Source organism: Neomonachus schauinslandi, chromosome 1 (genome assembly GCF_002201575.2).
Source record: "Neomonachus schauinslandi chromosome 1, ASM220157v2, whole genome shotgun sequence".
Lineage (NCBI taxonomy): Eukaryota > Metazoa > Chordata > Mammalia > Carnivora > Phocidae > Neomonachus > Neomonachus schauinslandi.
In genome coordinates, this window is record NC_058403.1 from 46,667,125 (window position 1) to 46,687,969 (window position 20,845).

Below are 20,845 nucleotides of genomic sequence, written 5' to 3' on the forward strand. Positions count from 1 at the left end.
CTTGGGATTACATTTGGGGCTCACTCAGATAATCCAGCATAATCTTCCCATGTCAAGATCTTAATTGAATGAAATGTGCAAAGTTCATTTTTGCTATGTAAATTAACATCCACAGGTTCCAGGGATCAAGATGTGGGTATCTTTCAGGGGACCAATATCATTCTATCACAGTATATTAAGGCTTGAAAATAGTTATTAAAGTTCTGTCACTTTATTCACAAATCAGTTTTACAGAGGACTGAGGTTAGGATTAATTGCTCCCCCTTCTATGTTATTTCCTTATAAATATAGCAAAGAACCCAGTGTACTCAGGACAGTCTTAATTAACTATTACTTTTATACTCAAAAGTTTCCTTGTTTTGTTAAACTATACGGTCCTCCTGTTTGTAAACAGCCTTAAGATGATGACAGTTAGCTGAGATGTACTGGGACAGTTTAAACTACAATTTGAGTTTCCAGAGGCCTGAAATTCTGTCTGAACTGTTTTAAAACCAAAGCTGCTGCTTGTTGTTTTGGGATGTATTCCCTATTTATACCTCAATTAATAAAGGGTAGATAACTTCAGGCATCCCTTCTGAAACGCTACAGAGTGGTTGCAAACTGTGATCAAAACTCATTGGTGAAACCAGTTTGAAGATCATGTTAGTCTCAAGGCTCAGGTCTGGTTGGCAAATTTCTAGGCTGCCATGCAAGCATGGGTAAGGCAAGTATAGGTAGGAATAAAGGAAGCCAGCTCTGCTAGCTCTTCTTAGAGCTTTATTTCACCAGTAAGAAGGACAAATGTTCTCAGGGAGCTCCACCATTCACACCAAAAACTTACTCTGCTTCATATACTAAACATGACCTATTTTCAGTTAATTTGAGCCCACAAGAGAATGATTATGGTTTTACTCTGTACTATGATAAATGAATAAACTACCTATCTTTTTATTTAAAGAACAGATAGAAAAGCTTGAATGTGATATTTATTTGGTGAATTTACATGTGAGGTCATTTACAAAAGAAAAGATACAGACAGATGCAGCTTTCAGTGCAGTTTCAAATATTTTTCAGAACAAGCAATAGTCCATGAGGATTTGGAATGGTAGTATTGAATGGCACATGCTTCAGTTTCCTTCGTGTTTTTCTACCCAACCCCAAAGGGTAGGAAGGGAGAGCAGTAGAAGAAAATACCAGTGTTAATGTCAATACAGCCATGCAAATAAAAACTTTAAGTCAGAGGTTATTCAGAGATGTAGAACATTTCTGTATGTTATGATAGTTGGTACATAATTTAAGAACTAAAATGCAGAGTTCTCAAACTTTTCCGTTATCCAAGCCATCTTAAATTGTCCCCACTAGAGGCCGCCTCAATATTTTCCAGACTCTGACTTTGGAAGGGGTCATTTCTTATAGTTTCTAAGAAGATAGCATTTGCAGACAAAACCTTTTTGACTTCACTAGGATAAAGCACCCTCTTAACAGAGGGGTACAATGCTCCTTTACTCCCCAAAATGCAAACTTAGATTTCATTTCCAGAAGTGTAACTGAAGGCTTGCTTGCTCTTTTATTATACTCAAATAAACCTTTCCCAGCCCAAATATCTCAAAACAAGAGATACCTTAAGAACACAACCCCTCTCCCACCAGAAAAATCCAGCATATAAACAAAAGGATGGTCTATAAAAGTGACAACTGGAAAAACAAAACAAAACCCAAAGTGATTTCTAAGTAAAAAAGTAGAGTAAGGGAAAAAAAATCTGTTAGTATTCCTAAGTAAAGACCTGGACATGGGCAGTCAGGCCCTAGAGACCAAGGTTAGCTCAAAACTAAAAAGCATTCCACATTTCCTCAGCACCTCTGAAAATACTGGTTTAATATTCTTTAAGCACGTGTAGCCATAGTTAAAGCGCTAAACTTAACCACCTCAGGAAATACTATGCTTCTGGCTCCAAGACTTACATCCTTTTGGAACCTTTAATCACATTTTCTTCACTACAAATTTTAAGCTAATTAAACATTCCCACACATCCCACTTCATCTTTATACACACAATCAACCTGAATTTTCTTTCAAAAATACACTATTAAATAGTGTACCTAATAGAGAAAATAGCCACAGGCAATTTACAAACCCATTCCTATTTCATCTTACCTCTTGCCTGGTTACTCTCCTATTAATTTTCAGTTTTCCAGCATATATACCAGAGTATTTTGCTTCGGTGTAATTTGATGAAAGCCAGCTGCTGTGGACTTTTAAGAACAATGTACATTATCCATTGGAGTTGAATGGGGTCAAAAGGCTTAAGCTGCCACTGAATCTAACCTTCCGCAGAATCAGAGGCATTGTGCATGCTGACAGTGGTTTAAAAGGTCTGTTTTGCTGCCTTTAAAACAAAATCCCCATTTAAGTTTTGTTTTCTAAAAAAAAAACCAAAAAAAACTAAAAGGGATTAATTGAATCCAAAAGAAACCTATTTTACAGCACTTACTATGTTAATTTAAAAACCAACATGCTGTAAAATAATTACACACACACACACACACACACAAAATCATCCAGAATATAACCCACCAACCTCCAAAAAAAAAAAGTCAAATCAACAAATCAAAGTTTTTATTTGCATGGCCAATTATCATCTTCTGTACTCTCTGCAACTTTAATATCCCTTTAACAGGTTCTAAGCTTTTGTTGCACAGGGAATAAAAGCTGCAACACTGCAAACTTCCTTCAACAGCCACTCCCGCAACACCTAAACATGAAACATGTAACGAATGACAACAGCACAAACAGAAATACTAAGTTCCACCATTCAACACAGTTCATGACAGTGTCTTTAGGGTTCAGTTGAAAAGGGAGTAAACTTCTAAAAAGAGGGTCATTCTCCTCCCCGCCCCCCGCCCCCCCATTTTATAACGTTGGTGGTTTTAATCCATATTTCTTTGCAACTTCTGTCTGGGCATGGGCAGCATCACAGAGTGAGTACAGATGAGCCATCTCCATTTCCGATTTGGCCAGGTTAATAGCTTTGTTGAACATGTCAATGGCTTTCTCCATGTTTCCTCTAAAAGAACAATTTTAAATGTTTCACAACCAACAAGCATTTCACAGAATACAACGAAGTTTCTGACCACCCAGTTTTATGATTCCAAAAAAAATGCTTCTATACTGTATAAGAAACAAAATTGTGCCTAGCACATAGGAAGCACTCAATGAATATTAGCTACTATTATAAATACTATGTACTTATACCTTTTGTAGTCTTTGTTTACAGATAAGAACAGCGAGACTAGAGAAATTAAATGACTTACTTAAAATTATAATCCTGTCTGGTTCCTAAATTCTGTGTTTCTATACTACATCATAAGGCTCCTTTAGAAAGCAGTGACATAACCTCAGAGAACATTACTGGTATTCGGGGGCCTTACCTTCACATCTGTGTGAACTCCTCTTCTTTCCCCTCATCTCTTACCACCATACTCCCGCCCCATGCACCTCCGCTCCAGTTACACAGGTTCCCCGGGGCCCCTGGCTCTCCTACCTACATATAATGCTCAGATGATTTATGGCATCTCTGCCTGACTCTAAATCAAACCCTCACTGTTCTAAGGCTCAGTTCAAATACAATATCCTCATGAAAAATATCTTCCCCTTCCGTCCCCAGTCTTCCCACAGACATATTGTCATTCTGTGCAAGTCAGATGAATATATATTCATATTCTTACTACTTAATAGACACTTCTCCATTCCCAGATCCTAGTACAATGCCTGGTAATTAGTATCTGTTTTTTGAGTAAATAGATGAATATGCTTGGTCAAAAAAAATATAATTTACCTCTCACAGTCTAGGTGTGGTTAGGCTTTACATACTTGCCAAGAACCAAGAGCTGTTTTAAGTTGTCTTACCCATGTATATATGCATACATGCCTGTAATCTTACAATAAATATTTATAAAGTTTCTACTATATGTATGCAGTTAAACTCTTAAGAAATACAACAGACCTCTGGAGTGACTGTACTTAACCTCCTACCACAATATATGGCTACATGAAAGACTTGTTTTTTTAAAAAAAAACTTTTAAGAGTTCATGTTTGGTTATTAGGTAGACAGTAGATTGGCTAAATGCTAGGATAATGAGCAATTTCACTTATTCATTTACATTCATTCATTTATTTGTAAGTCAGGATTTAGAATGGATTCCTTAAAGTATAATTAATATACCAAGAAAACCCATCAAAATGCCTATCAGCGTTCTTAACCCAGGCTCTACAAATAACTTTATAGCTTTCCTCAAAAGATTAAGAACCAGAATCGCATCCTATCCTAGTGCAAGAATATTCACATTAACAGACTGGCAAATAAATAATATTTACATGTAATTGTCACAAATTCCATCAGCCTATATATATTCTGCCCACTACGGGGCAAAGAGAGGACCCAGGAGGGGCTGAATGACAGGGAGTTAAGACAATCCCTATTGATTCCTAACAAGATCAGTTAATTTGGACAGCAATGCGAACAGTGAAATATAGGGGCTAATATCCTATTCCTACTACTGGATTGTCATGTAACTTTGTTAACCAGTTTGGGCATCAGTTTCTACACTCTTCAGTTAAACTAAAGATCATATAATCCCTACCTTTATAAGGACTGGGGTAAAGATCATTTGAAATAAAATTTGGAAAAATACCCAAGGTTCAGTACCTGGCCTAGAGTACTCAAATGGACAGCAATGCGAATATTAAGATGGTATACGACACTAAATTCTATGGCATAAACAGTAGTCACCTGTTAATGGTGGCTACCAAGTGCAACTCCGGATAAATATTTTCACAAAACAAAAGGTTATGAGCAGTAAGAGTTGCAAAAAATCTTATCTAGCTCCCTGATTTTTAAGACAACTCATGGGCTCAGGGATGTTTCAACGTGTCCAGGTACTTGGCTGGTTGCTTATTTGTAGCAGGATCTAGATCCTCCTGTATTCTGGCAGGAATCCTTATGCTGTGCACTGCCTAAGCACACTGCAGGTATTTTTTTCCTCCAACAGAAATAATATAGGTGGAAAGAGGAAAGAACACACAAGAGGTATTAGAGAAAGATCAAATTTTCCTTTCTAATGCAAAAGGAAAAAATGAAACAAGGCAAATCAAAGTTGTATAGTTTTGAGGGAAGCTTCCTTCAAAAGGCATGACATACTAAGAACTTAGTGGATACTGACAATAACATATTCTGTAATGAGAAGAATGAAAAGATAAGTTATCTATGGAGCTGCCTTAAATTTCCTTAGAACAGACCATAAAAGTTACCTTTGCACTTCAATAGTTCCCATGGTTTCATATGCAAAATCACATTTATTGTCAATTTCAATAGCCTTGCTGATGAGCTCCAAACCTCTATCCAGATCTTGCTTCCACTGAAGCTGAAGTAAACTGCAAATGCAACAAGGCAGTCAGATGTAACTATGGCATAGTATCAATAGGAATATAAGCACACAACTCAATTTCTGCCATAAATGAATTTACAAGGAAAAACAATCTAAAACAGTACATAATCAGATTCGCATTATTTTTTTCAATTGTATATTGGTTTTATAGTCCAAAATCCTTATTATGAAAAAAGTGTCCAAAGGTCTAGATTCTATTACTAACTTACCCTGCAAAGCTTTTTTACTTTGTATAAAGTTTTTTTTAAATGATAAGTACATAAGGACTGGAAAAACTAATTTTGATATAGCTAACATTTGAAAGGATGTTCAGAACTGAAATCTTTAAAAGAGTGAAAACAGTATATTTACCAACTGCTGTATAAGAATGAAACATAAAATTTTAAATATTAACAATGAAGCATCTACAGCATTAAGAAATTTGTCACTTAACTCACTGATACTTTCTATTACAGTCCCCTCTTCCTTTCTTAATGACCAGAAGAAATCCATCTTATTACATGCAAGATATATAGTTTCTTACAGAAACAGAGAACCATAAATATACATACCCTTTATGAACATATGTTGTGGCATTATCTGGTTCCAAATCAATACATTTATCATACATATCATCAGCTTTACCAAACTGTTGTTGATCTGTTAATGCCTATGTGAGGAGATACTTCAGTTATATTAAGGTTAACTGTCAACCTAAGCAATTAAAAGTATATTGTTTACTAATTAAAATTTACTTAACTTATCCATTATTACCAAGTTTAAATGTTACATCTTTATTATTTTTTTTATAAAAGCATTACTGTAAATATGAAATCTTAACTGTTCTTTTTGTCAAGTGGTTACATAAAATAGCAGATGATCTGGTACAGTGTAGACCAGAGAAAGTCCCACTCTTGGTGCCAGTTCTAATATCAGTTTCTCACAGGTACACTCATGTCACTTATTCATAATTTATCATAATATGTCATAAGGGACTTATTTTAAAGACAATACTCATTTGGAAGAATAAATTCAGTTATGTGTTAACTGTTATCAGAGTCATTCCTTAAAAATGTTGATAGAAGAAAAAAAAAAGCAGCTACAGTCAACTATTTTAGGGCAAATCCCATGGCAGAAATGGAACACTTGGTTATATGGATACCAGTTCACACTGAACCTAACTTTGAGACTTGGCCAGCATCTAAGCTCAAGCTTGAGAGTTACACTTGGGACGCCTGCGTGGCTCAGTCGGTTAAGCGTCTGCCTTCTACTCAGGTCATGATCCCAGGGTCCTGGGATCGAGTCCCCCATCGGGCTCCTTGCTCAGTGGGGAGCCTGCTTCTCCCTCTCCCTGCCGCTCCCTCTGCTTGTGCTCTTTCTCTCTCTCTCAAATAAAAGCTTAAAAAAAAAAAAAAGTTACACTATAACTATTAGGGTGTATATAAAGTAACATATAGATATTTCATGAAGTAAAAATCAAAAGAGGGGTCAAAGGATAGAAATTTTAGACTAGTAACGTTAGTGCTGATAAGATGATAGCTCAAGTAAGCCATAGCTATTCTGAAGGCAGCATAGTGACAGGGAAAAATGCAATTAGAAAAGCTCTCAAGAGGTTGTACCTAGTATTAGTTTCTTTAAAAGCTATTCAGTGGCCTTTGCTCTTTTAGCTGCTTATAGAAATCTGTGCCCAAAAAAAACCCTTCTGAATTTCATTTCAGTGATGAGGATGGTGCTGTCACTTTCTGGTTTGTTCCTAATCAAACATAATGCATAAACCCAAATGTACTTATTCAATAAAAATGTCCTACAATTATAATGTGTGTTTGTCCTATTTTAACTTCTATGCATTCTGTAAAATTTTATATCACACATGCTTTCACAATAGTGTGTAGTCAGCCACCAGTGTTTCATTTTTTTATTATCACCATTCTGTCTAGAATTTTAAAACAAATATATCATTTCAAACTCAATTTAAAGAATTTCTGGGTTGTACTTCATACCCTAGAATCTCAATTCTTAACAATACAGTGATATTAGGAATTTTTTTCTTCTTAAGAAAAAAAGATTTTATTTTAGAGAGAAAGAGAAAGCACGAGCAGGGGGAGGGGCAGAGGGAGAGAGTAAATCTCAAGCAAACTCCATGCTGAGTGTGGAGCCCAACACAGGACCTGATCTCATGACCTAAGCCAAAATCAAGACTCAAACGCTCAACTGACTGAGCCCCCCAGGTGACCTGATATTAGGACTTCTAAAGAACAGATCCAACATAAACCAATCTTATCATAATCCCTCTCAAAAAAAAGTTATACCCTGTGGTACTTATAACTTGACCAAAGAATGCATGGAAGAAATTAAAAACAAAACAACCTTCAGAAAGGTTTGGAGGTAGGTGTCTACCCCAGACAGTCATTTTATTTTATTTTATTTTTTAAAGATTTTATTTATTTGTCAGAGAGAAAGAGAGTAGGAGTGGGGGAGTGGCAGGCAGAGGGAGAAGCAGGCTCCCCACTGAGCAAGAAGCCTGACACGGAACTTGATCCCAGGACCCTGAGATCAGGACCTGAGCCGAAGGCAGATGCTTAACCAACTGAGCCACCCAGGCACCCCAGATGGCCATTTTTAAATGTTTCTTATTTCTGTGATGTTTGGGGTAGGGGGAAAACATTTCTTTGGAATAAAAAAGAGTAAGAGAAGATATTATACAGCGTACTGAGATACCTGGTTTATGAATATACCAAAAGCAACTTTCAACTTAAAGACTAAGAGAGAAAACAGTCATTCTGAGATCATTTACTGACAGAAAAAAGTCTAACTGTGGCTATAAGAAGCTAACCATTTTCATTTAAATGGATGACTTAAAATTAGTAAGTTTTCAAAGACTTTAGACTACAATTAAAAAGTGAAAATAATTTTTAAGTGTACATTCTACTTTCCACACCTTCAATCCTAAAGCAAGGAAAGGTTCAGGATTTGGCAAACCACAGAGATATTAAAATGAGCTGTCAGTGATCTAAATAGGAAGAAAAACCTTTCCATGACATTCTTCCCACCAACTGCACAGAGTAAATTTTCCTAAGGTAATTAACTTCTGTAAATCCAATCCAAATGAACACTTGAGGGAAATGCTCAACTTTAGCTTCCCCACGTTGAGTTTAGGGCCAGGGTTTTCAAACTGTATTAACATAGGAGTCACTCCTAAGGTGATTCAAAAGACCATTTTGGAGGCAGGGGAATCGTAACAGGAACAAAGCCATTTGGGTTCATAGAAGCTGCAACCAGGGAAGCACCGTTTTCTAATTTCCATACTGAAATTCAGCATACAAATGCAGTTCTTTACAAGGACTGTAAACTGGGGCCCTGGCTGGCTCACTCAGTGGAGTACACAACTCTTGATCTTGGGGTTGTGAGTTCGAGCCCCATGTTGGGTGTAGAGATTACTTCAAAATGAAATCTTTAAGGGGTACCTGCGTGGCTCAGACGGCGAAGCATCCAACTCTTGATTTTGGCTCAGGTCATGATCTCAGGGTTGTGAGATCAAGCCCTGCATCGGGATCTCCTGGGCATAGAGCCTGCTTGAGATTCTCTCTCTCCTCCCTCTCCCTCTGCTCCTCCCCCACCTCTAAAAAAGAAAATAAAATCTTAAAAAAAAAAGGACTGCCAACTGAAAAAATAGGAAAAATCACATTTACCTGAGCATATAGTGCATAGCCTTCAGCACACCTTGGAAATTTCTTTATGACCTCTTCAAAACCTTTCATAGCTGCTTGGATTTGTGAAGAATTGTTTCCTGTATATGCCTGGCGATACTGTTTAAAAAAAATCAAAACAGCCCTGTCAAATCAAGAACTCAAAAACTCATGGAATTTAACATATTACAAAAGTCACACAAAATAACATAAGTATTTCCAGAAAAGCAGGTGATTTGCTAACCTAATTTGCTGCATCTAAAAGGGTTCCAAGGAAATATCTCTGGAGCAGGGATCCATAGGCTATGTACAACTATGACTTCATTGCCATTATACAATTTCAAGATGTTCAATAATCTAGAAGAAGGCATACTAACTTGTAAGAAGTTAACTTTGCATATAAATGGGGGAGTTTTAAATCTAATATAATTTATTACCACTTTACCAAAGTTACTATTAAGCTTCACCTAATAACATTTTTCATCCATAATATAAATGTGCTCATGACCAATTTCTTTAAAAAGTCTTTTAGGACTCAGGCTATAGGGTTAACTGGAAGTACCTCATTTCACTAAAAATGAACTTATTTTACCTGATTTTCAGCTTTGTGTTTCTGAATATTAATAAGGTGAGATGAGAGAGCAGTTATGTGGTATGATTGAAGAGTATTTCCTCAAAATGCTTTTGTTTTTTTGTGCTAGCTTATGGTAGAAAAGCAGGGAGAACAGTGCCGTTTAGGGGAGCATGAAATCAGGGAGAAACATCTACCAAGATGAACTCAAATAAAACATCCAGAGGAATACAGAAGCAATTCCTCATTTAGCAAATACACTTCTATTACCCTAAACACATTTTTCCCTTGTAGTCATCCTTTGGGGGAAAAAAGAGATGATGGTTTTGTAGACAATGAGGTACTTATTTTTGTTAACAATGGGAAATACAAATGATGTTTAGGAAAACACAAAAATAAAGTAGAACCTACCAATGCAAAACATTTCTGAGCTTGTGCCAGAGCTGACTCAGGTCTTAATCTAATACATTCATCAAAATCTGCCACTGCTTCTTCAACTTGATCAAGCAGTATTTTCAGCTAAGAAAAAAAACAAAAACAAAAACACACACACACAAATATACGCAATTCAAAATAATAGGTGCACCAGTTGAGTACAGTGTCTCTTATCACAGTTTAGCATCATGCTATGCATGTAGTATTCAATACGGAATTACTTTCTAGAAACAGTGAACTAGAAAATCCTATCATTTAAAGGAAAGATTCTAAAACTATTAACCAATTTTTTCTAAAGCACTATTAGAGGGGAACCCTCTTGGGTCCCCTCCCTCCTTGGGAGCTTTGTAGGATCACTTTGCTATCGCTCAATAAACCTTGCTTTGCTGTCCACCAAAAAAACAAAAAAAAACCCAAAAAACAAAAACACCATTAGAAACCCACCATTTTTGTACTGCAGTTTTGGTCACTCTTAAGCAAGAACCTGTTCTCCTAGAAAACTGAACATCTCTGTACTTTAAAATTTCAAAGCGGATCAGACATCAGTAATTACCTTTCTTTCTTTTTTTAAAAATATTTTTATTTATTTTTTCCAACAGAGAGAGAGACAGCGAGAGAGGGAACACAAGCAGGGGGAGTGGGAGAGGGAGAAGCAGGCTTCCCACAGAGCAGGGAGCCCGATGTGGGACTCGATCCCAGGACCCTGGGATCATGACCCGAGCTGAAGGCAGATGCTTAACGACTGAGCCACCCAGGCGCCCTCTTTTTTTTTTAAAGATTTTTTTATTTATTTGAGAGAGACAGGGAGCATGAGTAGGGGGGAGGGGCAGAGGGAGAAGCAGACTCCCTGCTGAGCAGGGAGCCCGATATGGGACTCAATCCCAGGACCCTGGGATCATGACCTGAGCCAAAGGCAGCTGCTTTTCTGTTATTCTATGGATAGCCTATACATTCCACCCTAATGCATTTCAAGAAGCCATCCATGTTAAACAGATAATAAAGCCATGTGTTCCCCAGATGAGGATGAAACTGGGAATGGCTTTCGTCACTACATATCTTTTTTTTTTTTTTTTTTTAAAGATTTTATTTATTTATTTGAGACAGAGAGCATGAGAGGGAAGAGGGAGAAGCAGACCCCCTGCCGAGCAGGGAGCCCGATGCGGGACTCGATCCCGGGACTCCAGGATCATGACCTGAGCCGAAGGCAGTCGCTTAACCAACTGAGCCACCCAGGCGCCCCTCGTCACTACATATCTTTACTAAAAATCAAATATGCTTATTAGAAAACTCCATTCAGAAGAGATTTTTTTGGTACTATTTGGATAGTCCAGGACAAAATTTCCTTACACCAAGAAGCCCACAGAAATCACCTTGTTGATTCTAGCATTAACTCAAAATGTCCAACAAATGTTTCAATGTCACTGAAAATCTAGGAGCCAGAAACACCTGAAAACCAAACTTGAACAGGCAAGCCAACATTTGTAGGCTTCTTTTTTTTTTTTATCAGCAAATACCAAAACTCAAAGGACAAATATTTAAGATGGGACTGAATAAATGCCAACCCAAACTATAAAACTATACCTTGTTCACAGCTATCAGAAGTGATACAAGGAAACCTGTGACAACATTCTCAAAAATGGTACCATATTCCTCAATCCAAAGGTCAGAACTCTTGATACGAAAATAAATTTACCTGTCCTCGGTGGTGATAAACATCTGCATTCTGAGGGTCAATGTCAGCAGCCATGTTAAAATCCTGAGTAGACAGCAGAGGCTGCTGCTGCTGCATGTACATGCTGCCTCTTTTGATGAGAGCATTTGCTCGAAGCTACAGAACCAAAATGAGAAAAGGTTTGTCATGACTAGAATTCAGTTTTTTTAAAAAAATAACACCTTTATTGAAGTCTAATTCACACACCAAAAGCTCATCCTTTAAAAGTGTACAAGTTGTTTTTAAAATATTCACAGAACTGTGCAACCATCACCACTAATTCCAAACACTTCCATCACCCCCAAAAGAAACCTCATACACATTAGTAGTCATTTCCCATTTCCTCCCTAATCCGCAGCCCCTGGAAACCATCACTCTACTTTCTATTTCTACAGATTTGTATGTTCTGAACTTTTCACAGAAATGGAACCGGACATGATGTGGCCTTTTTGTGTCTAGCTTCCTTCATTTAACATAAGGTTTTCAAGGTTCATCTATGTCATACCATGTGTCAATACTTCTTTCTTCTCTATGGCTGAATAATCATTCTATTGTACAGATAATACCACAATTTATCTGTTCGTCAGTTGAGGAACATCTGAGTTGCTTCCACTTTTTGGCTATTATGAATAACACTGCTATGAACATTCATGTACAAGTTTTTGTGTTGATATATATATATTTAACTTTTTGAGGAACTCCCAAACTAATTTCCAAAGGGACTTTATCATTTTATATTTCTACCAGTAATATGTGAGACTTCCAATTTCTCCATATCCTCACCAATACTTTTAATTGTCCATCTTTATGATTATAGCCATCTTGGTGGGTATAAAGTGATACCTCATTGTGATTTTGGTTTTCATTTCCCTATGGCTAATGATACTGAACATCTTTTCATATTCTTATTGGCCATTTGTATATATTCTTCAGAGAAAGTCTATTCAGATCTTTGACCTATTTTTAAATTGGGTTCTATTGTTGAGTTCTGTATATATCCTGGATAAAAGCACCTTATCGGATACATGATTTGTGAATATCTTCCCCCATTCTGTGGCGTGTGGCTTCTCTTTCTTGATGGTGTCCTTTTAACTACAAACGTTTCTAGTTTTGATGATTTTCGTACTGTTGCCATATCTAAAGAATCACTGCCTAATCCAAGGTAAAGAAGATTTCCTTCTAGGTTTTCTTCCAAGAGTTTTATAGTTTGAACTCTTACATTTAGGTTTCTCATCCATTTTGAGTTAATTTTTGTACAGGGCATATGATAGCCATCATTATTACTTGCCATTGAAATAAAAAGTCATGGTCATGAAAGCAAGAAATAGGTTTCTTCTCCAAAAAAATTTTTTGAGCAAAAGTACATGTAAATTTTCTTTCAATGAAACAAATAAGAATGCCCCCACAATTATAACAAAAACAGAACATATTTGTAATCAGTAGGAAATAAAATTAAAAATTGTATTACGAGCGTATCTTCAATTTGAAAACCTCATTTTGAAAGGAACTTTTAACAGTCATAACACCTTTTGTTTACAAGAGGTTAAGATAGTTTATTGGGCGCCTGGGTGGCTCAGTTGGTTAAGCGACTGCCTTCGGCTCAGGTCATGATCCTGGAGTCCCTGGATCGAGTCCCGCATCGGGCTCCCTGCTCGGCAGGGAGTCTGCTTCTCCCTCTGACCCTCGCCCCTCTCATGTGCTCTCTCTCATTCTCTCTCTCTCAAATAAATAAATAAAATCTTTAAAAAAAAAAAAGATAGTTTATTAACAAATACTTAGGCCTTGAAAACTACTTTTCCACAAAATACATGAATGATTCATTTGGAGGGCAAAAAAGCGAGAATTCACTTAATTCAGTGAGGAAACAGGCCACAGAGATGTTAATTAGTAAGGCATCCAAATCATGTATCCGATAAGGTGCTTTTATCCAGGATATATACAGAACTCAACAACAGAACCCAATTTAAAAATATGTCAAAGATCTGAATAGACTTTCTCCAAAGAATATATACAAATGGCCAGTAAGAATATGAAAAGATTTTCAGCATCATTAGCCATAGGGAAACGAAAACCAAAATCACAATGTTAACTAGTAAGTTAATTGGTAGCTAAGCTCTGTCTTATTAAAACACTGAGTAGAAGGCTCATATATTCAGATCCCCCTAAATCTTAATTATGAAAATAATTATGTACACCTAAAAAGCTGTTCCAACCACACAACTATAGAAACTTTTGATATATTTCAGTATATATCTATATATTTTTAGAACCCGTTTTTTAATTCATGTGACATAAAATCTTTCAAATTATTAAATGTGTTTATTTTATTAAATGTATTTTATAATCTTGTACTACCTATTGTATGTTAGTTACAGTACTACCTATAGCATTACTATATCGCCCTTCCCCCGATCTAAATATAGTCTAATACAGTAGGCAGTGGCTTTAAAAGAAAGCTGAAGTTACCAGATGCCATAGAAAAAAGACAAAAATTCCTTTTCTGGCTAAAGATAAACATCACTGATATTTACGTTTCAGTTTCACTGCACCAAATCATCATTAGGTGTAGTTGCTTCCAAAATAAAAACAGTCTTTTGGAAAATGGCAACTGCAATGTGAAAAATTTGGCAAAACCTGTAATACAAGCCCCATTCTTTTAATTAATTCTTTTCACACACACACACACACACACACACAGACACACACAGACACATTTTAAAATGTACCTTCACATTAGCTTCTTTCAAACTGATGACCTTATCTAAATCTGGTTTGGCCGCAGTGGCGTTGCCAATAAGCAGGTAGAAGGTGGCTCGTAATAATAATGCTTCTGCCATGTATTTGCCTTGAGCATCTATTTCTTTTGAGCATTCACTTATTATTTTATCATAGTTTTCTTCTTCCATATACTGTTTGGCCCTTAAATATCCAGAACTGAAAATAAAAATGAACATAGGAAATTATTTACTATGAAAGGATCAAATGCTGAAACTTGCCACACTTAGTATTACTAGAGTTAAGCAACTGTCCACTTCCCCTTAACATTCCAGTGTAGGACTGGAATGGGATAGTGGGGAAAGGAATAACAGATTAGGATTCCTGGTGTGGACTGGGATTTTTCTTGATGTCCTGGAAAAAGGTTAACAGAGTCAACAGCAGAAACCTAGGGTTACTGCCCAGGCTTCGGCATTTAGATGTGATAAAAGATGAGCTAATGACTGACTGATCTGCAACATGGACAAGGATCTGGTCTTATTCACCTTCATACATATGGCACACTGATGTCACTCAAGTTATTTTATGATCAACAGAAAGAAAAGAGAAGAGATAATTAAGTTTAGGTGACAGAAGCCAAGGGAAGAGACATGACCCAATCTGTACTTGGTAAAGAACACTCTATGTTGTGGAAAACACACTACAGAAGAGCAAGACTGGAGGCAGAGAATTATCTGAAGGGCTCTCATCCAGAAGCTGTTGTTTCACCTAAATAAACAGACCTAGAATGAATAGGTGGAAATATCAAAGAAGCAAATTTAAAGGAAGATTCTTCTATTAAGGGGGGGGCATTACAAAAACACACCCTTTCCTACTTTTTAAAATACAGTGGCCACAACATCATTATTCTTCTAAGATGATAACTTTTATTGAGGATGCCTGTAGAAGGGATTTTTTTTTGACCTGAAAAGGAAATTTATACTAGCTAACCTCTAAGGGGTCTTACAAATATAAGGCTCCATAAGTTAGAGTATATTTTCTCATTTCATTTGTTATATATCCTGAGTACAGAAAACTGGCAAGTAACTTAGGCTGTATCAGTCAAAATCTTATGAACTCTCTTAATTTATCTTAATTAATCATTACATTCTAATATTCCCTGCATTTTAACTTCATTGTAGTTTTTCTAGCAAGGACTATTCCCTAACCTGAGGAGGAAATTATTGGCATTATCTTAAACATTTACTTCTCAACTACATTTTCTGAAAAGACTGTGTATCAACTCACTAAAATTTGAATATCTTGGTACAATTATGCATAGTATCTTCCCTTAAAAGGTGGCCAACAATGGTTGAAAAATTAGGAGATACAAATCAAAAGCAATCTTTCCTCAAACTTTCCAATGTGCTATAGATGCAAAACTATGCTTTGCTACAGGAACAATACTCCCATTTTTCCAGAACTCATTAAAAAATGGCATGTTGGTAGCAATAGTGAACCTTCTCTTAGAAAGGAGAGCTAGTTTTAATACCAAAACACAATATAAATGGATAAGCAGAGTAGGTGACTTACATACCACATCAGATCACTTGATCTCTAGTTGTAAACATAGCATTTTGTACTTTGGTTTCAATTCTCTATAGGAGCAAACACAAGAAGCCCAAAGAATGGGTAGGCAAGCAGAAAACAAAGAAAAAACTCTGAAGAAAGTCACTCTTCAGGGCACTCCTAAGCACCTCATAGTTTATAAACCTCCCTGCACTAAAACATTTGGATGTTGAGCTACATGATACTTTTCAAGTTAGTGCCCCTGTTCCAATATAGTCAACCACTCTACTCACTGGGAATCCTCTTGAGAATATCATGTAGGATATATAGATATTATGCTTGATACACTTACTTTTCTTTAACTTCTGAAGCCTCTCCTTCTTTGTCTTTATCTTCATCAGACTTCTCTCCTTTAAGCATGGGCTGAGAAATTATATCATCCGTGAAAGAACTGAAGTAAGATTTGATAAACTGGGGAGATGGCATCAGAGGTTCACGATTCTGAAATTTAATCATGTTTAAATATATCAAAATGAGAAAACACTGACCAAAGAAGCAGGTACATTTGTACAACAGTGAGAATGAATGCTGTAAAAACTGGAATCTCATTCTCAAACAACTGAAGACTATTAGGCTCCAAACCACAGGACAGGACAAGAGATAGTGGAATAGGTAGAGTTACCCATCCCAGCTGTTCAAAGCAGGCTTTAAATGACACCTCCCTGGGACTCCTGGGTGGTGCAGTTGGCTAGGCATCTGACTCTTGGTTTTGGCTCAGGTCATAATCGCAGGGTCATGAGATCGAGCCCCACACTGGACTCTGAGCTGAGTGTAGAGTCTGCTTAAGACTCTCTTTCCTTCTCCCTCTGCCCCTCCCCCTCCCCGACACATACACACACAAGTGCACTCAAGCTCTCTTAAATAAATAAATAAATAAATAAATAAATAAATATTAAATGACACTTCCCCTCTCCAAAGATGTAAAGGATCAAGAACCCCTACTACTCACTAAAAGTTAAAAAGGTGAAATGTGTAACACAGGACGCAAACAGCTGATGAGTTAAAAATTATCTCCTGGTACGCCTGGTTGGCTCAGTCAGTACAGTGTGTAACTCTTGGTCTTGGGGTTTTAAGTTTGAATCCCACACTGGGTGCAGAGATTACTTAAAAATCAAATCTTAAAAATGTAATAAAAAAATAAAATTATCTCCCTCTGGTCTCTGTCCTAGAAGATCAGCATCTTAATTAACCATTCAAGACCACATCTTACACAAGTGCTGTAACGTTAAGTCCATTTACCACGGGCTTTCATCTGTCCTCTAATTGTATTGCATCTGAAGATCTCCATTATAGTAAATGCCACTGAAAGTCTGAATGAAATCACATTTCTTATTTAAATTACCACTTTTGACATGGCAATCTGATTCATAATTATAGAAGTATTTTATTTCTCCTTTTAGTCTGATTAGGATAAAGTTTTAAAGAGGGTAGAGGGAATAACATGGCCATAAGGCTCTTATATTTTGGATCCTTTAGCTTAAAAATTTAATCAAAAGATTTTTAAATTGAAATATGATATTTTAGATTGTATGCATAACAAATACCATTTCTGTTATTTTGGTAGATTTAATGCCTTTGTATTTGAAGGAGGGGAAAGAAAAAGGGAGTTTGGCTTTGTAAGTAAATGACCTAATCTAGGATAGATGAAATTGGGAAAGAAGACAACAACAGGAAATCTAAGGGGAAACCCATATTTTTTTGGAAGAGATTCAATGTCTTAATTTAGGATTATACAAGTTAATATTTTAAATCAAATGGTCACCCATCAAGTAAAAAGTCTGCTTAACTTCAGTATTTCACTAAAGACTCTGCATAGGAATATACAGTGGCAATCATTTTCCACTTTAAATAGCAGTCACTGAAGGCTAAGTAAATCATTAATGTCTTTTAGTTTACTATTTCAGCTTGGAAAAGGCATCTCCCTGCCTTCCACAGAGAATTACAAATTTAAAATGAAAACAATGTAAGTAATGGACTTAAGTATCAAAGGAACAAGATACAAATTCTAGCTCTGCCATTTATTAGCCATGTGACCTTGTACACGTCATTTTCAGTTTTCTCATCTCCGAAATGGCAATAAAAATACTTGCCTTATTTATCTCACAGGGTTCTTGTAAAAATAAAAATAATGTAAAAAAGTATTTTGTGATTTTGTGCCACAAAGGTGGCATACAAACAGATTAGAAAATATAAGTGGAGGGGCACGTAGCTGGCTCAGTTGGAAGAGCATGTGTCTCCTGATTGGGGCTGTGAGTTCGAGCCCCATGTTGGGTGGAAAGATTACTTAAACAAATAAAAACTTAAAAAAAGAAAATATAAGTGGAAACTGATTTGAAACCTATGTAAATGTAGGTTATCTTATATTTTTCTTACCACCCCGGAAGTCCAACCAGTATAATCACTCAACAATAACATTATATAAATATACACAAGGAAACGAGGCTCCTTTGAGGTTGTGAGACTATTACATGGTACTTACAGTGTTTTGCGGAACCCCTGTTCTAGGAAATGATCAAGGGAAAAAAGGGTTCCAGAGTTTAAAGAGACTGAGAACAACTACAGCTACATTCCTCTTGGAGATTCACAATATATCCTAGCACATGAAAGTCCTGCAGTGAAGAAACCCATTTTAACTGTTTAACTCAGTGAATATTCAGGAGTGCAAAATTAAAAAAACACACAGCTTATTAAAATCAATTTAAGAGAAAAGTTAATCTTAAAGAAAAAAGGAACAATTGACTTGACATTACTGAAGTTTAGCAAAAAATCTCCAGTGAAATTTAGTGATGCCTGTGGTAGTCCCATGGCACCTACTTATATCCCTCCATGACACTTCACCATATCATGCCTTTTACACTTACTAATGGTCTCTCTCACTAAATTGTAATTCTGTAAGGGCAAGGACCATATCTACCCACCCTTCTAAAATTGCTTTGTTCAATAAATGTTTCTTGAATTAAGTCATCTGTTACAGACTGCCTAAAACCAGTGCCAATTTATATTTTATATCTTTAAAAACTTTAATGATATGGATAGGAGTTGGCAAATTTTTCCTGTAAAAGACCAGATAATAAGTATTTTAGGCTTTGCAGGCCATATAGTCTCCGTCACAACCACTCCACTCTGCTGTTTTAGCTTAAAAAGCAGCCTTTTTAGGGCGCCTGGGTGGCTCAGTCATTAAGCGTCTGCCTTCGGCTCAGGTCATGATCCCAGGGTCCTGGGATCGAGTCCCACATCAGGTTCCCTCCTCGGTGGGAAGCCTGCTCTCCCTCTCCCACTCCCGCTGCTTGTGTTCCTGCTCTCGCTATCTCTGTCTCTGTCAAATAAATAAATAAAATCTTTAAAAAAAAAAAAAGCAGCCTTTTTAAAAACAATGTCTGAGGGCAGTGTTCCAGTAAAACATAACTTACACAAACAGATGGCAGAGTGGATGTGGCCCATAGGCCTTGTTTGGTGACCCCTAATATAGATGAATTCTTTCAGTATTCTCCAGATACCATATTGGATATAGCCTACATTCTTATTTTGAAAAGATAAGCCACAAAAGCCTAAGATCACAGGAAAAGCCTATAATCCAGATCTAATTTCAGTTACCATTACTATCACATCCAAGTTTAAGCAGTGTAAATTAAAAATGACCCTTCATAATGTATATTCCCTCTACTGACCAACTCAGACTTACCTTGTATTTTTCTTTGGCTTTCTCTTTTCCAAGAAGTTTAAGAACCTTATCAGCTAACAGCATGCTTTGTTGATTTTGGAACCCTTCTAGTATACACACAGCAGTGACATCTAGAAATGATGGAAAAAATAAAAGTATAAAATTATTGCAAAGATGATCAGCAGCATCAAATGGGCACAGTGTTACCACAGAAAGCCAAGCAAAACTGATAGCCTGATGTAGCTATCAATTTCATTTCCAATAAATTGATTCTGTTCAACATTTAGTTTTATATACTCTATAACCGAACTCAAAGCTCAGAAATTCCACTTCTCTGGTTATTCACTTTCCTCACCTGTGAAATCCAAGGGACTATACTGCATGGTTTGTGATGTTTCTCACCACTCTCACATTCTACATAGTAAATAAACAAGGAATCCAGGAAGATTCTCTTCTGGCCAGTACCTAGAGGCCAAATCAGTGAAATGTGGCTCTCTCATGTCTGATTCTTTTTACAGGCCTCAGAGTTATTCCTTGTGTCCAAAGCCATCTGGCCAAGAGTTCTCAATTAAATCTGCTGCAAAATACCATTTTCATCTGGTTATGCCACAGCTCAAGATAAGGTGGTTTCACATTTAAAAGATCAGTGGTTCCTTAAACTCTCAACCTTTCAGAATACTCAAACACTAGCTGTTCCCACTCTTTCTGAATTCAGTTTCTCAAAATTCCAAATCCTCCAAACAAGTCAATTGGCTGTGTGTTCCTCTGATAACCTGGCTAATGCCAATATCAATGTCTTTTTCCCATCCCGTTCCTCCTATCTAAAATCCACTTAACCTCCTTTCTACCAATTATTAACTGTTAGTAACTTCCAGGGCTGGCTGAAAACTCAGAATTCTCTTTTCCAAAGCAACCGTCCTTCCACCCACAACCAAAGTACACGACACCACAAAACTTCAAAAAAACCATTCTCTAAACCATCCTCACTTGGTAATCCAGATTTTAAAAATAAAATGGCTTTTTCCTTTTAAATAATGTTACTTAAAAAAATAATTA

The 20,845-nt window shown here is 36.6% G+C and overlaps 1 protein-coding gene across 1 annotated transcript in view; it reads right to left on the minus strand.

Moving 5' to 3' along the window:
• Positions 1 to 753: 753 nt before the first annotated feature.
• TOMM70 (translocase of outer mitochondrial membrane 70) overlaps positions 754 to 20,845 on the minus strand; it is a 38,020-nt gene continuing 17,928 nt past the window's right edge. Inside the window, exons 4-12 of the mRNA XM_021692302.2 lie at positions 19,811 to 19,920; positions 16,421 to 16,569; positions 14,532 to 14,739; positions 11,788 to 11,922; positions 10,071 to 10,178; positions 9,092 to 9,208; positions 5,975 to 6,072; positions 5,287 to 5,409; positions 754 to 3,042 (exon numbers count right to left, since the gene is read on the minus strand). Of these exons, the coding sequence (XP_021547977.1) occupies positions 2,889 to 3,042; positions 5,287 to 5,409; positions 5,975 to 6,072; positions 9,092 to 9,208; positions 10,071 to 10,178; positions 11,788 to 11,922; positions 14,532 to 14,739; positions 16,421 to 16,569; positions 19,811 to 19,920 (1,202 nt within the window). The 3' untranslated portion in view covers positions 754 to 2,888. The remainder of the gene's footprint in view (positions 3,043 to 5,286; positions 5,410 to 5,974; positions 6,073 to 9,091; positions 9,209 to 10,070; positions 10,179 to 11,787; positions 11,923 to 14,531; positions 14,740 to 16,420; positions 16,570 to 19,810; positions 19,921 to 20,845) is intronic.